The sequence below is a fragment of the Aquarana catesbeiana genome, linkage group LG03, assembly GCF_042186555.1.
Source record: "Aquarana catesbeiana isolate 2022-GZ linkage group LG03, ASM4218655v1, whole genome shotgun sequence".
NCBI classification, from domain to species: domain Eukaryota; kingdom Metazoa; phylum Chordata; class Amphibia; order Anura; family Ranidae; genus Aquarana; species Aquarana catesbeiana.
The window spans coordinates 618,860,282-618,876,956 of NC_133326.1; the positions used below are offsets into that span (position 1 = coordinate 618,860,282).

At 40.0% G+C, this 16,675-nt stretch overlaps 1 protein-coding gene across 1 annotated transcript in view; it reads right to left on the bottom strand.

The window, feature by feature from the left end:
* Positions 1-16,675, bottom strand: part of ANK1 (ankyrin 1) — a 402,733-nt gene that overhangs the window by 71,266 nt on the left and 314,792 nt on the right. Inside the window, 4 exon segments of the mRNA XM_073622316.1 lie at positions 5,349-5,573; positions 11,582-11,679; positions 14,300-14,378; positions 14,469-14,559. Of these exon segments, the coding sequence (XP_073478417.1) occupies positions 5,349-5,573; positions 11,582-11,679; positions 14,300-14,378; positions 14,469-14,559 (493 nt within the window).

The following is a 16,675-nucleotide window of genomic DNA, read 5'->3' on the forward strand; positions in this document are numbered from 1 at the left end:
GGTATTTATCTTTTGAGCCGGCGGTCCTGTTTATAATAATGGTGGTCTCTGTGGCAGATTCGCTGCAGGATCACCGTTATCGGTGGCGGGAGAGGGGCCACCCCCCTCCCGCGCCCTCCGCCGCTTACCGGAGCCGTCGGCAGCGGCGGAGGCGATCGGACCTGTCCGTGGCTGGGTATGGAGACGAGTGAGGGGAAGATGCCCCCCACCCGTCTCCATACTGTAGCAGGGCGGAAGCGACATCAAAACGTCACTTCCGCCCATAAGTCTTAAAGGGCCATTTTTCTGTTGTCATTTTTTCAAATGACAACATTTTTTTTTTTTATTGCATTTAAGTCCAAATATGAGATCTGAGGACTTTTTGACCTCAGATCTCATATTTAAGAGGTCCTCTCATGCTTTTTTTCTATTACAAGGGATGTTTACATCCCTTGTAATAGAAATAAAAGTGACCCAATTCTTTTTTTAAAAAAAAAACAGTGTAAAAATAAATAAAATCAAGTAAAATAAATAAGATGAGCTCGCAAGCAGAAGCGAACGCATACGTGAGTAGCGCCGTCATATGAAAACGGTGGTCAAACCACACATGTGAGGTATCACCGCAACTGTTAGAGTGAGAGCAATAATTCTAGCCCTAGATCTCCTCTGTAACTCAAAACATGCAACCTGTGGAATTTTTTAAACGTCGCCTATGGAGATTTTTAAGGGTAAAAGTTTGATACCGCTCCACGAGCGGGCGCAATTTTGAAACATGACATGTTAGGTACCAATTTACTCAGCGTATCATTAGCTTTCACTATATAAAAAAAATTGGGCTAACTTTACTGTTGTCTTATTTTTTTATTCAAAAAAGTGAACTTTTAAAAAAAAAGTGCGCTTGTAAGACCGCTGTGACAAAAAGTATTGCAATGACCACCATTTTATTTTCTAGGGTGTTTGAAAAAAAAATGTATAATGTTTGGGGGTTCTAAGTAAATTTCTAGCAAAAAAACTTGTAAACACAGAGTCTGAAAACGAGGCCTAACATAATCATTTATTATTTATCCATTTACTGTGAAATTACTGGTTTGAAGTTATAACTTCAAACTTCAGTAATTTGTCCGTTAAGCCACCTGTTTGAGTACAGTTTTTGAAAATATAGTAAATTACCTTAAAAACAATATATAATAATTATTTGTATATTACTTACTTATGGTAATTAACCACTTGCCACCCAGGCCAATTCTGACACTTCTCGCGTACATGTAAAAATCATATTTTTATTGCTAGAAAATTACTCAGAACCCCCAAACATTCTATACATATATGTTTTAGCAGACACCCTAGGGAATAAAATGGTGGTCATTGCAACTTTTTATGCTACACAGTATTTGCGCAGCAATTTTTCAAACACGTTTTTTTTTTTGGAAAAAAAACTCTTTCTTGAATATATATATAAAAAAAAAACACAAAAGTTATCCCAATTTTTTTGTATACTATGAAAGATGATGTTACGCAAAGTAAACCTAACATGCCACGCTTTAAAATTGCGCACACTTGTGGAATAGCACCAAACTTCGGTACTTAAAAATCTCAATAGGCGCCGCTGTAAAATTTTTTACAGGTTACCTGTTTAGAGTAAAACCCCTTTCACACTGTGCCGCCACCAGTGTCAGCGGTAAAGCAGCGCTATTTTTAGCGCCGCTTTACCGTAATTTTATCGGCGCTATTCGGCCGCTAGCGGGGGGGTTTAACCCCCCCGCTAGCGGCCGAAAAGGGGTTAAATCTGCCCGCAAATTTGCCGGCGCTATCGCAGCACTGCCCCATTGATTTCAATGGGAAGCAGCGGTGGAGGAGCGGTGAGGTCACCGCTCCAAAGAAGCTGCTGGCAGGAGTTTTTCTGAAGTCCTGCCAGCGCACCGCTCCAGTGTGAGAGCCCTCAGGCTTTCACACTGGAGTGAATGGAGCAGCTGTTTTAGGGCGGTTTGCAGGCGCTATTTTTAACGCTATAGCGTCTGCAAAACGCTCCAGTGTGAAAGGGGTCTTACAGAGGAGATCTAGTGCTAGAGTTACTGCTCTTGCTCTAATGTTCGTGGCGTATATAACCTGCATGTATCTGGCTCTGATACTAGCCAGTGCCTCACCAGCCACGTACCTCACTGCACGTCCCTGGAACATTGTCTGGGAGGCTGTGATTGCTGCTGCACAAAAAGTTAATGGTCAACAGATCAAGAAACTGACAGACTCCATGAATGGAAGGCTTATGACTGTTATATTGGTCACTGACTTTTTTTTTGGAATGTCAGAAATGTTTATTTGTAAATTTTGAGTTGTTTATTTATTATTCTCACTTTAATGCCCCGTACACACGATCGGAAATTCCGCCAGCAAAGGTCCGATGAGAGCTTTTGGTTGGTAATTCCAACCATGTGTATGCTCCATCGGACTTTTGCTGGCAGAATTTCTGCCAGCAAAAGATTGAGAGCAGGTTCTGTATTTTTCCAACGGAAATTCCGATCGTCTGTAGCAATTCCAACGCGCAAAATTCCTACGCATGCTCGGAAACAATTCGACGCATGCTCAGAAGCATTGAACTTCATTTTCGCGGCTCATCGTAGTGTTGTACGTCACCGTGTTCCTGACGGTTGAAAGTTCAGAGAACTTATGTGTGACCGTGTGTATGTAAGGCAAGCTTAAGTGTAATTCCGTTGGAAAAACCATCCAAGATTTTTCCGATGGAAATTCCGCTTGTGTGTACGGGGCATAACAGATGAAAATAAAGTGAGATGGGAACGTTTTCGTTTTTCATTTAGTTGCATAATAATTCCGCACACTAATAGTTGCCTAATTGTGCACACATTGATATTCTCCTAAGAAAGCCATAACCTCTCTTTTACTGTCTTAAATATTCAGGTTTATTAAGTGAGGTTTATTAAGATTTTGGATTGACCAAGAGAGCACTGTAGATGTTCAATAATGAAATTAATCCCCCAAAATACAACTTGCCTAATAATTGTACACACAGTGTAGGGACAGTAGGTTATATCAGAAGTTTTCGATACCTTGGACATTGGCTTGTGTGTACTGTATTCACTTTGCTAGGAGAGCAAGCCCTCTTAAGTAAATCAACCCCTTCATTTAATAAAATAAGGTACAGCAATTGGTAAATGTGTATTGCAAGGGTTGCAGAAATGTATGGCATCCCTAGGAGCCTATTTACACTCGCGGCCTTATTTCTCAAAATATAAAGTGGAGAAAAGTGAACCTATTTCTGCTTCAAAAATCCAATCACGTGCAGGGGAATTTCTTCCTCGCATGGCTGGATTTAAAGTGTACTTCACACTTTCTAACTACTTTTTATTCCAAAATTTTAGATTTCAGTCCAAGGGTAGAATTTAGCTTTAGAAAACTAAATTTGAAAAACAAGAAAAGTAGTTCTACAAACCAGAACTTTGTTACAATAAAACGTTTGGGTTGTACATCATTTGTAGATCATAAGGAAAAAAGGGTTTTGCTGGATTTATTAGCAATAAAGTTATTTCAATGTTTAACATATTTGTCTCCTTTTTTGTTCCTGGATGCCATATTGTTAGTGCATCTTGGTGCAACCACATTCTTCCATATACAGTCAGGCCCATAAATATTGGGACATCGACACAATTCTAATCTTTTTGGCTCTATACACCACCACAGTGGATTTGAAATGAAACGAACAACATGTACTTTAACTGCAGACTTTCAGCTTTAATTTGAGGGTATTTACATCCAAATCAGGTGAACGGTGTAGGAATTACAACAGTTTGTATATGTGCCTCCCACTTTTTAAGGGACCAAAAGTAATTGGACAATTGGCTGCTCAGCTGTTCCATGGCCAGGTGTGTGTTATTCCCTCATTATCCCATTTACAAGGAGCAGATAAAAGGTCCAGAGTTCATTTCAAATGTGCTATTTGCATTTGGAATCTGTTGCTGTCAACTCTCAATATGAGATCCAAAGAGCTGTCACTATCAGTGAAGCAAGCCATCATTAGGCTGAAAAAACAAAACAAACCCATCAGAAAAATAGCAAAAACATTAGGTGTGGCCAAATCGACTGTTTGGAACATCCTTAAAAAGAAAGAACGCACCGGTGAGCTCAGCAACACCAAAAGACCCGGAATACCACAGAAAACAACTGTGGTGGATGACCGAAGAATTCTTTCCCTGGTGAAGAAAACACCCTTCACAACAGTTGGCCAGATCAAGAACACTCTCCAGTAGGTAGGTGTATGTGTGTCAAAGTCAACAACCAAGAGAAGACTTCACCAGAGTGAATACAGAGGGTTCACCACAAGATGTAAACCACTGGTGAGCCTCAAAAACAGGAAGGCCAGATTAGAGTTTGCCAAACAACATCTAAAAAAGCCTTCACAGTTCTGGAACATCCTATGGACAGATGAGACCAAGATAAACTTGTACCAGAGTGCTTGTACCAAAGCATACCACCTCATCAGTGAAGCATGGTGGTGGTAGTGTTATTGCGTGGGCATGTATGGCTGCCAATGGAACTGGTTCTCTTGTATTTATTGATGATGTGACTGCTGACAAAAGCAGCAGGATGAATTCTGAAGTGTTTCGGGCAATATTATCTGCTCATATTCAGCAAAATGCTTCAGAACTCATTGGACGGAGCTTCACAGTGCTGATGGACAATGACCTGAAGCATACTGCGAAAGCAACCAAAGAGTTTTTTAAGGGAAAGAAGTGGAATGTTATGCAATGGCCAAGTCAATCACCTGACCTGAATCCGATTGAGCATGCATTTCAATTGCTGAAGACAAAACTGAAGGGAAAATGCCCCAAGAACAAGCAGGAACTGAAGACAGTTGCAGTAGAGGCCTGGCAGAGCATAACCAGGAATGAAACCCAGCGTCTGGTGATATCTATGCTTTCCAGACTTCAGGCTGTAATTGACTGCAAAGGATTTGCAACCAAGTATTAAAAAGTGAAAGTTTGATGGATGATTGTTAATCTGTCCCATTACTTTTGGTCCCTTAAAAAGTGGGAGGCACATATACAAACTGTTGTAATTCCTACACCGTTCACCTGATTTGGATGTAAATACCCTCAAATTAAAGCTGAAAGTCTGCAGTTAACTGCAGTTAAAGCACATCTTGTTCGTTTCATTTCAAATCCATTGTGGTGGTGCATAGAGCCGAAAAGATTAGAATTGTGTCCATGTCCCAATATTTATGGGCCTGACTGTAAGTCAGCTAAACAGAGTTCTTCGCAAGACATGTAAACCGCACCAAAATGCATACATCTGCTGGGAAAGAGCTTCAACACTCTCATGCAAAGTCTGGGGCTCCATTACAAGCTACAATCTCTTACCTCAGAAATTGGGCTCCAGTAGGACCCAGGGCAATTATCCTGCTGGTCAATCCTTCTTCCTCACCCAGGGGTGGTGGGTTATTAAGCTTTTGCGGTTTCACAAGGCGGCAGGTAATGCGTGTCGGAGCTGCACATGTTCGCGGTGGGATAATAATCCGTAGACCATTGTGGCGGCTTCCACGCATTGAGCCACCTCGGGCGTCTACCATAAAACTGACTAAAAACCTGTAAAAAAGAGGAATACAGTCACATGTAATAGAAACCACACAAAAGACTACATATAAATTCTAATATAAATATATCCTCTCGAAGTGAAAAATAAGAAAAAAACTAGCTGTAATTGCCAATGTGTCACAGTGATCTCAAATAGTTTGAAATATAATGTTCTTTTCTCTACTTTCATGACTATTCCTTACATAATCTGCCTCATATCCATCCAACAAATATTTATACACCAGATTTATGTCATCTATTGATTTCTGTGTATGAAAACACCATCTGTAGCAGCATTTGTTGGGATTGTGGATGCGGCACTAACCTCCACTAACCCTGCTTGGAGTATACAGACTGTGCTTTTACAGTACCTGCAGAGCCAACTTAAGACAAAGTTTGTGTACATATGAGTTCTAATCTATGGAATAATGTGTAGGTGACAAATGTGATATGCTGGTAATACAATCTGGCAAGGAGGGATCAAATCTGGACAATGTGTGACTTCCCACACAATACTATAAACTTATTGGGCTTACACAACAAAAACCCACCTTGCTTTGGATTAAATTCATAAAAGTGAAATCTGTTACTATAGATTGCTGCACTCTTGTTATGTGCTCTAGCTCAGTGGTTCTCAACCCTGTCCTCAAGTACCCCCAACAGGCCATGTTTTGGGAATTTTTTCTTAGATTAAAAAAATCTGTCCAAAATACCAAGGCATTGACTATGGTTTAAAGCACCTGTGCAAGATAAAGGAAAACCTGAAAACATGGCCTGTTGGGGGTACTTGAGGACAGGGTTGAGAACCACTGCTCTAGAAGTCCTGTATATCACACAGTGCTCCATGCAGAAAAGTGTCATAAGTAACAACACTAGCAACCAATTGGGCGGCACAGTGGTGTAGTGGTAGCACTCTCGCCTAGCAGTAAGAAGGGTTGCTGGTTCGAATCCCGACCACGACACTACCTGCCTGGAGTTTGCATGTTCTCCCTGTGTCTGCGTGGGTTTCCTCCGGGTACTCCGGTTTCCTCCCACACTCCAAAGACATGCTGGTAGGTTAATTGGATCCTGTCTAAAATTGTCCCTAGTATGTATGAATGTGAGTTAGGGACCTTAGATTGTAAGCTCCTTGAGGGTAGGGACTGATGTGAATGTATAATATACATGTAAAGCGCTGCGTAAATTGACGGCGCTATATAAGTACCTGAAATAAATAATAATAAAAATAAATAAAATCTGCACCTTCCTCTTCTTTGCCTATATTGCATAGAAAACATGAAATGGTGTCTTCTGGTTGGTTATGAGGGGCAACAAGAACCATTCCTCTTTTAGATGCTGTTATGTATATTGCACATACCCTCTGATTGGGAATCAGAATGTCTTCAGATTCCCTTTATGCAGTGGTTAACCTTCTCCAAAGAACCAAAGATAACAATTTTAGGGAATCAGGTCACCCAAACTATGGTAGATGTCGGACTTTATCCACCTCACAGTTTCCTAAAGATATTTCTTGGGGACTCTCTTTGTAAGATCTCTGCATATCTTTGGATCATGCCTCTGTACACCTGCTAGGACCATCGTTCAGGGGTTCTGCTCTCCCTGTTGGATTTTTTATGTATTTTATACAAAGGAGAGAGCTCAAACATGTCAAGGTAAAAAAGAACACCAAAAATTCCCATATGAACAGAAATAAAGTAGAGAACAATGGTAGGGAGAATATTCCGCTGGAGAACTCAAGACTTATAACAAACCAGAGGCTTGCTCATCCTAATGTAATAATTGTTGGGTGGAATCACTCTTTTATTGTTCCTTTTGGAAAAATGGATATAGAAGTGTAAAAATAACCAAGAATTGTGAGTTATAGAAACACCAGAACTAAAGTCTGTTCCTTAAACGCTTGCCGACCGCCGCACACAGGTGTAAGTCGGCAGAATGGCACAGGCAGGCAAATGGCCGGTGGCCCCGCGATTGTGGTGTAGAGAGGCAGAACGGGGAGATGCCTATGTAAACAAGGCATTTCCCTGTTCTGCCTAGTGACATGACAGAGATCTACTGCTCTCTGTCATCGGGAGCAGTGATCGCTGTCATGTCAGTGGTAGCCCATACCCCCTACAGTTAGAACACCTCAATAGGACACACTTAACCCCTTGATCGGCCCCTAGTGTTTAACCCCTTCCCTGCCAGTGTCATTTTCACAGTAATCAATGCATTTTTTAGCACTGATTGCTGTATAAATGACAATGGTCCCAAAAATGTGTCAAAAGTGTCCGATGTGTCCGCCATAATGTTGCAATCACGATAAAAATCGCAGATCGCTGCCATTACTAATAAAAAAAAATGAATAATAAAAATGCCATAAATCTATCCCCTATTTTGTAGACGCTATAACTTTTGCGCAAACCACTCAATATACGCTTATTGCGATTTTCTTACCAAAAATATGTAGAAGAATACATATCGGCCTAAACTGAGAAAGAAATTAGTTTTTTTATATATTTTTTGGGGATATTTATTATAGCAAAAACTAAAAAATATTTCTTTTTTTTCAAAATTGTCGCTCTTTTTTTGTTTATAGCGCAAAAACTAAAAACCACAGAGGTGATCAAATGCCACCAAAAGAAAGCTCTATTTGTTTGGGTGCAACGTCGCATGACCGCGCAATTGTCAGCTAAAGTGACGCAGTGGTGAATCGCAAAAAAATTCTCTGGTCAGGAAGGGGGTAAAATCTTCCGGGGCTGACGTGGTTAAAGTACCACAGGTTTGTGCATGATATTCATAAGGGGCAGCCATAAGGTACAGTTACTCTTGAATATTGTACACCTAATGTATAAAAATATTCTGTCTATATATATCATATGTGCTACATATGTGTACCCTTTACAATATAGTCCAAAGCCTAATATTAATTCATAATTATGGTTATAATGCTACCACAACAACTTGCTCATACATATAAAACAAGTTAAAGCATACAGCATCTATAAATATTAAATGTTTATGAATCTACACTCTTTAGTGTGGATGGAGGTATCTGTTTGATTTATTTTGTTCAGACCACAACCTCTACCTGTATAGCCAGCTTTACTTAGCTGTAGTTACTTCTGTACACAGCAGCTCCAAGCCATCGCTGTTCTAGAGCCTACTAATATAGTAAACCAAGAGAAGAGATATACGCTCACCGGCCACTTTATTAGGTACACCTGTTCATTTGCTTGGTAACACAAATTGCTAATCAGCCAATCACATGGCAGCAACTTAGTGCATTTAGGCATCTAGACGTGGTAAAGACAGCTTGCTGAAGTTTAAACCGAGCGTCAGAATGGGGAAGAAAGGGGATTTAAGTGACTTTGAACATGGGGGTTGTTGGTGCCAGACGGGCTGGTCTGAGTATTTAAAAAACTGCTGATCTACTGGGAATTTCACACACAACTATCTCTAGGATTTACAGAGAATGGCCTGAAAAAGAGAAAATATCCAGTGAGTGGCAGTAGTGTGTCAGAGGTCAGAGGAGAATGGGCAGACTGGTTTGAGAAGATAGATAGGCAACAGTAACTCAAATAACCACTAATCACAACCAAGGTATGCAGAATACCATCTCTGAACGCACAACACATCGAACCTTGAAGCAGATGGGCTACAGCAGCATTAGACCACAACGGTGCCACTCTGCCACTCCTGTCAGCTAAGAACAGGAAACTCAGGGTACAATTCACACAGGCTCACAAAAATTCCGACAAGAGAGGAATGGAAAAACATTGCCTAGTCTGATGAGTCTCTATTTCAGCTGCAACATTCAGATGGAAAGATCAGAATTTGGTGTAAACAACATGAAAGCATGGATCCATCCTGCCTTGTATCAACGGTCCAGGCTGGTGGTGTAATGGTGTGGGAAATATTTTCTTGGCAAACTTTTCGCCCCTTAGTACCAACTGAGCATCGTTTAACCACTTCAATACAGTGCATTTTCGCCCCCTTCCTGCCCAAGCCATTTTTCAGCTTTCAGCGCTATCACATTTTGAATGACAATTGCACGGTCATACAACACTGTACCCAAATGAAATTGTTATCATTTTTTCCCCACAAATAGAGCTTTCTTTTAGTGGTATTTGATCACCTCTGTGGTTTTTATTTTTGCGCTATAAACAAAAGAAGAGTGACAAGTTTAAAAAAAAAACACAATAATTTTTACCTTTTGCGATAATAAATATAAAAATTTTTTTTCTTTAAAACAAATTTTTTCTCAGTTTAGGCCGATATGTATTCTTCTACATATTTTTGGTAAAAAAATCACAATACGCGTATATAGATTGGTTTGCGCAAAAGTTATAGCGTCTACAAAATAGGGGATAGATTTATAACATTTTAATTTTTAAAAATTTTTTTACTAGTAATGGCGGCGATCTGTGATTTTTATCGTGACTGCGATATTGCGGCGGACATATCGGACACTTTTGACACATATTTGGGACCATTCACATTTATACAGCGATCCGTGCTAAAAAAAATGCATTGATTACTGTATAAATCTGACAGGCAGGGAAGGGGTTAACACTAGGTGGTGATCGAGGGGTTAACTGTGTTTGCTAGGGAGTGATTCTAACTGTAGGGGGAGGGGTCTCAGTAGGGGAGGAGACCGATCGGTGTTCCTCTGTACTGGGAACACACCATCGGTCTCCTCTCCTTTGACAGGACCGTGGATCTGTGTGTTTACACACACAGATCCACGGTCCTGCTGTGTTACCGGTAATCGTGGGTGCCTGGCGGACATCGCGGCCGCCGGGCACGCACCGGGTGCCCAGTGACACGGCGGGCTGGGAAAGCGAGGACGTCATATGACGCCCGCCACGAGAGCTGCGCCGCCTGGCCGTCAATCGACGGCCGGCGGTCAGCAAGCAGTTAAACACCACGGCCTACCTGAATATTGTTGCTGACCATGTCCATCCCATTACAACTACAGTGTACCCATCTACTGATGACTACTTCCAGCAGAATAATGCACTATGTCACAAAGCTCAAATCATCTCAATCTAGTCTCTTGAACATGATAATGTTCTCCAATGGCCTCCACAGTCACCAGATCTCCATCCAATAGCACTTTTGGGATTTGGTGGAACAGGAGATTTGCATCATGGATGTGCAGCCGACAAATCTGCAGCAACTGCGTGATGCCATCATGTCAATATGGACCAAAATCTCTGAAGAATGTTTCCATCACCTTGTTGAATCTATGCCATGAAGAATTAAGGCAGTTCTGAAGACAAAAGGGGGTCCAACCCGGTACTAGCAAGGTGTACCTAATAAAGTGGCCAGGGAGTGTATATGGACACTTTAGTGGTGATAATCTATAGCAGCAGCAAGTAAGCACAAAGTGAAACATTAAAGCTGAATTTCAGGCATGGTATATTTTTACATAGTTACATTGGACCAGCTTGGACAAATGTAACTATGTATATACCAGAACTGTTCGATGCCCCTGGAAGCTGGAAATCACGGAAGTAGATACCACCATTCCAGTGATCTCCACTAGCTTCCAAGCCCAGTGCTGAGCAGATGGTCTGATGCATAGTAAATGTAGGGGGTCAGCCACTCAGCACAGGACCCTGAAGAAGCGAGTGGAGATCACTGGAGTGGTGGTGTCCTCTTCAGTGATGTTCAGCTTCCTGGGGCATCGGCTGGGTATGGTATATACATAGTTACATTGGTCCAAGCTGGACCAATGTAACTATGTAAAAATATACCATATCCAGAATTCATTTTTAAGGAATTAAACAAGGCTAGAAACTAGACAGTCTGTGTGTTGTATACTTTTATTTTATAGCACAGTTATACCAGTTAAAGAAGGTAGTACTCCTTTTTAAAAGAGTTACAATCTTTTTGCAGTATACAATTGAGACTGCACAATTTCTAGCATATCCCCTGTATTGGTAAGCAGTAAACTTTGATATTTCTCAGTGAACATGTCCGTGTCATACATAGTGAATACCCAGCTGTATGTACAGGTTTGTCCTCTGGCCACTTACCCAGTGTGGACTGGACTTGCAACAGGACTGATGTTGTCTGAGGTTTCAGTAGCTGGACTGCTGGGGATCTGGGATTCATCATCTAATTCCCTAGATGACTGAAACCAAAGAGGGACAATGTTAGGACACATGCCTTTCAGTTACTATAACATTGTACGGTGGGTGCAGGTTTTTTCTTTTTTTTTTAGTTATATCATTATGTTGTAGTAGACCAGGTTGTATGGCCATCATTATATGCAACATACAGCACTACCCAAAAATAAATATATACCAAAATAATTCACACCATAAAAAAAAACAATCTATACAAATAAAAAGAAGCATGGTAAATCAATACACATCAATGCATTATAAAAAGATAAGAAATTAAATGGGAAAAAAAGTAAATTAAATTAAAAAAATACATTGATCAAGTTAATTAAAATTTTTTTAAAAATCATAAAAATGATTTTCTTTTTATTTTTTATATATTTATTAACGTATTAGTTTATGACACTTCTTTTTATTCGTATAGATTATTTGTTACGGTATGAATTATTAGTTCTTTATATATATAGATTTTTTGGTAGCACTGTATGTTACATATAAAGATGGCCAAAGAACCTGAAATACGACTGGGCGAAGATGCAAGTGCCAGTGAGAGGGTTTGCATCACTGGTGGCAGGTAAAAACTGCAGATTAGTTTTGTTTTAACTTTCAATATTTTTTTTAATTTTATTATTCAAGTAACAAGACAATGTCATAGAAAGTACATTCAATGAACAATAAAACTTATAAATGTAAAATTAAGCATAAGCATCTGAATGTCCTTCCATCAGGATATGCAAAAATACAACACCTCAAAACTTTAAACTGAGAAATAAAATATATTTGGTGGGAATATTGGTGAGGTTGACAAGGTGTACCAACATAGAAGGATATAATTAGTTAGTGGCCAGGTCATGAAATATGTTTCTAATTCTTTAGGGACTAATTACGTAGAATCCCCACGAGCCACTTAGATCTGTACTACTGGGAATGGTTATAGCACAGGGAAAAGCTATAGCATACGAACCAAAAGAAGGGGGATAGGGAAGGGGAAGGGAGAAGAAAAGAAAAGGGAAAAAAAAAGGGGGGGGGGTTCCCTTGTGCCCCTTTCCGTAAGTATCAACAACATGGATTTATATATACTATCAAGTCATCCTGTATCTCTAAGAATATCTGATACACAGTAAATATTAAAGAGAGGAGTAAGGAAAAGGAGAAGAAGAAAGAGGAAAAAGAAGAAAAGAAAAAAGGGAGGGTCAGCCAGAGGTGAATTAGGAGGGAGATATATATTTTATCCACGGATCCCATATCACATCAAATTTCTTAGTAGTGTTGCAAAAAATACAGGTGAGTCTATAATTAACCACGATCCAGTCTATAATTAACCACGATCCAGTTAAGCTTATTCTTCACAGAGTCAAGAGGAACCATCAACTGCTTCCAGTATTTAGCAATGGTTATTCTGACAGACAAGATAATGCATATAATTAGCTTCATCGATTTTTTAGGGACTCCTTCAGGAAGCTTTTGAAAAAGTGCCGTTTCCGAGGATCTACGGATATTAACCCCTGTCGCAGAGTACACCAGGTTGAATACACAAATCCAAAATCTAGTGATAGTTGGACACTGCCACCAAACTTGGTACATCGTACCCACCTGGCCACACTGTCTAAAGCACATGGGGGATACAGGTGGATGCATCTTAGCGACCCTGGTTGGTACTAAATATCAGAGAAGGAGGGTTTTATAATTAGCTTCAATTAGTGTTGTGTTAATGGATACTTTAGATAAAGCATTAGCCATATCTTGCCAGTTAGATAATTCATAAGTGGTATTCAAGTCCCGTTCCCATTGAAACATGTAAGGGAGTTTAGTATTCGGGTCAGTAAGAGTGGCATATACTGTAGATATTCGTCCCCGTAGGAGGCCCTTCGTTTGGCAAGATAATTCAAAATTTGTAAGTGTAAGAGGTCCATCTAACAAATTAAGTTTAGAACGTATAAAGGAAATAAGCTGATTGTACCTAAACAATTCACTAGAGGGCATCTGTATTGTGTCTTTAAAATATTGCAAAGGGCAAGGTTGATTTCCATCAAGGTAGTCTCCTATCCTAAGAAGTCCCTTATTGAGCCACCATTGAAATAACAGTGGAGTCAGGCCGGGGGAGAATTCTGGATTACAGAACAAGGGGGCTAGTGGGATATGTGGGGACGATGGGGATCTACGTTGTTGCACCCTGTCCCAAACCGCTAGGGAGTGAGACAGGGTGGGGCACAAAATAGGGGGAGCGAAGGTGGTTCGGAAGCCACATATTAGTTTTGTTTTAAGGAGACTGAGGCACCCATGTGGCTATGAATGCAGGAGTATATTCCTAACACTCACTAGAACTGAATATGCTATTTGGACAAGTGGTGACAGATCTTCAACATGATGGATCAAAGCCAATTTAATGTGAATAACTACTGGGTATACCATGACCTGGATAAACAAACAGTTCTGCCGGAAGGATCAAAAGGTAATTACGTGATATTGCAGAGAGATTTGTGAAAACAGAGGGCAGTCTGGAATGCAACCTCATCACAAAGTAAATGGTATAATTTGACCAAAATTCTACTTTAATTCATATTAAAAAATGTTATCTATGGTAATATAAAATTTATACTCCTATGTATGTGTTAATATAACAGTTACCGGTTCATCCTCCTCTTTTTTAAATACGACTGTTTCAGGGGTGACACAAGGAATTCTGGGCAATCCAGGTGACCCCACCCTGCTAAAGAGAGAAATGACATTGCATGTAGATTAATTTAACAAAACTAAAATATACAATAAAAGAATATTATGCAATTTTTTAAATTACCCCTGGTCAAGTTTAGGTAAGAATTCCATGTCTGTATCCTCATCCCGCTCTCTGGGCCCCGGAGGGGGTCTGAAATCCGGTGGCTCCTCCCCTAGGAAACAGCACAGAGGAAAAAACAAACAGTGGCTAAGGTAGCATATATATTGTATATAGAGATCCCCTATGTGAGTCGCACACAAACACTACAGTCTTTATCTAATAAGGCAAAAGCAATGTGCAAAGTGCAGAACCCCAGGGCAGCCAATCGGAATTCACTAATCATTGACCTGACTACAATGACCGACTCAAAACTGCTATCTGATTGGCTTCTGTGGCTATCTGCACACCATTGCCTTTTGGTATGATGTTATTAAATAAAGACCTATTACGTATCAGTATACACTCACAAAAGTGTGTTTGTGATTCAGATTTATAAAGAAAAGTGACAAATACGAATAACACACACTGATAACAGATGCTCATAAAACATGCACACGTGCAAAAAAAAAAAACATACGCCAACACACAAAGCACAGATATCTGATACATCTTGCAGCAATGACTCACATAGAAGTTAAAGCCTGTAGTATTGCATTATGTTAATGAGATGCATATTTATGTTAATGATCCTATAGAGGAGATTGGATGATTCATGTCATATTACAGATAAAGCAGGAAGTGTGTTGCTTTATTAAGTCTAACTGATACTCTGCGATGACCTGATCCATATTTATCAAATTCTAAAATACTTATCCAGAAATAGTAGTAAGATAATGCAGAGAAATTAAATTATACAATAAAGGCAAACATTATTTAGCTTTGGAAAGGGTGGAGAGGGCTTAGAACCCCTGTCAGGTTTTTGTTGCTGCCTGCGCTCCGATTTGGGAGATTCTCCCAAATTTTGGGTTGTCATCAGAACAGGAAGAGGGGGGAAATATTCCAATGGGAACACTAGTTCTAGTGACCTTGGTGACAACCAGGGATTTTTCAGACTTTGGAGGGATTTCCTCTCACTTCCTGTTTTGGCTATGGGACAGGAATTGAAGGGAACTCCCCCCCATTGAGACACAGATTGCAAAAAACTGACAGGGTTTATAACCCTCCCTTACTCTAGGCAGAATGAAAAAAAGTTTTGCCTTTAGTTCTACTATAAGCTTTGAATATATACACATAAGGGCGACAAAGGGGACATTCTTGGACCCCTGAAATGTGTTGGATAATCTTTGGATTGTCCCCTTGATGTTTATTGGAATCAAGTTGTATGTGGACTCCTTAGCAGCACTTCAAGTTTCATTTCGTTTCCATGTCAGGAAGTAAAGAAAATCTCTTGAATATGAAACAGATGGGGGAAAAAAACCTGACCGGAGTTTTTTTTTTTCCATATCTAAAACAAAAAAGTTTTTGCTTTAGATATACTTTAGGGACTCCCTGATCCTCCTGCCAAACATTAGATGATCAAAGAAGCAGAAAGAAAAAAAGAAAGAAGAATTGGTTAACATCTGATCCTAAATGGTGCCAATAAAATGACCAAATGCCGTGGCAATCGGTCAAAAGATTTCAGCCAGAAGGGTTTAGGGTTTATTCAAGATTGAGCAATGCAACTACTCTAATTGTACTATGTGAAATAGACCAGGGTAATTTAGCCATCTCCCCTGGAGATGTTACAAGTTGTCTCAATTCATGAATACTTTAATCCATATATTAAATGCAGTGTTTGATGTCCCTCACCAATCTGACCCTATTACCTGTATAAGATACTGTATTTTGACACATCTGCTCTGGATCACCATAATGAAGATGTTGTTTGTCGAACGTTATTTACTGCATGGAAATTGATTACTGAAAGGTGGATTTCCCTAGTCCCTCCTTCACTTGAGGAATGTTTCGGGAAGATGCATTACATGTCATTTGAAAAACTGACATATAATGACAAGGATTATGCACTGAAATATCAGAAACTATGGTTGTGATAGATTGAGAGGACTGATAGTTCTCAGGGATCAAGTCCTCCCCCTATGGTTTTTCCTGTTGTAGGGACTCTGCCATAAACTGAATGTCCCTATTCTAAGTATCGTGTTTGCAGCTTTGCTATAGCCAACCTGAGCTCTGCTTGTTATTGTTCTCTAGGTTTGCTGGGTTTTCCTTAAGCCCAAGACATTGTTTCTGTCTGCTACCCAGAAGTGTTCTCCAGTGAATACAGTGAGAAGATACGACGTAGTAGTTTATGA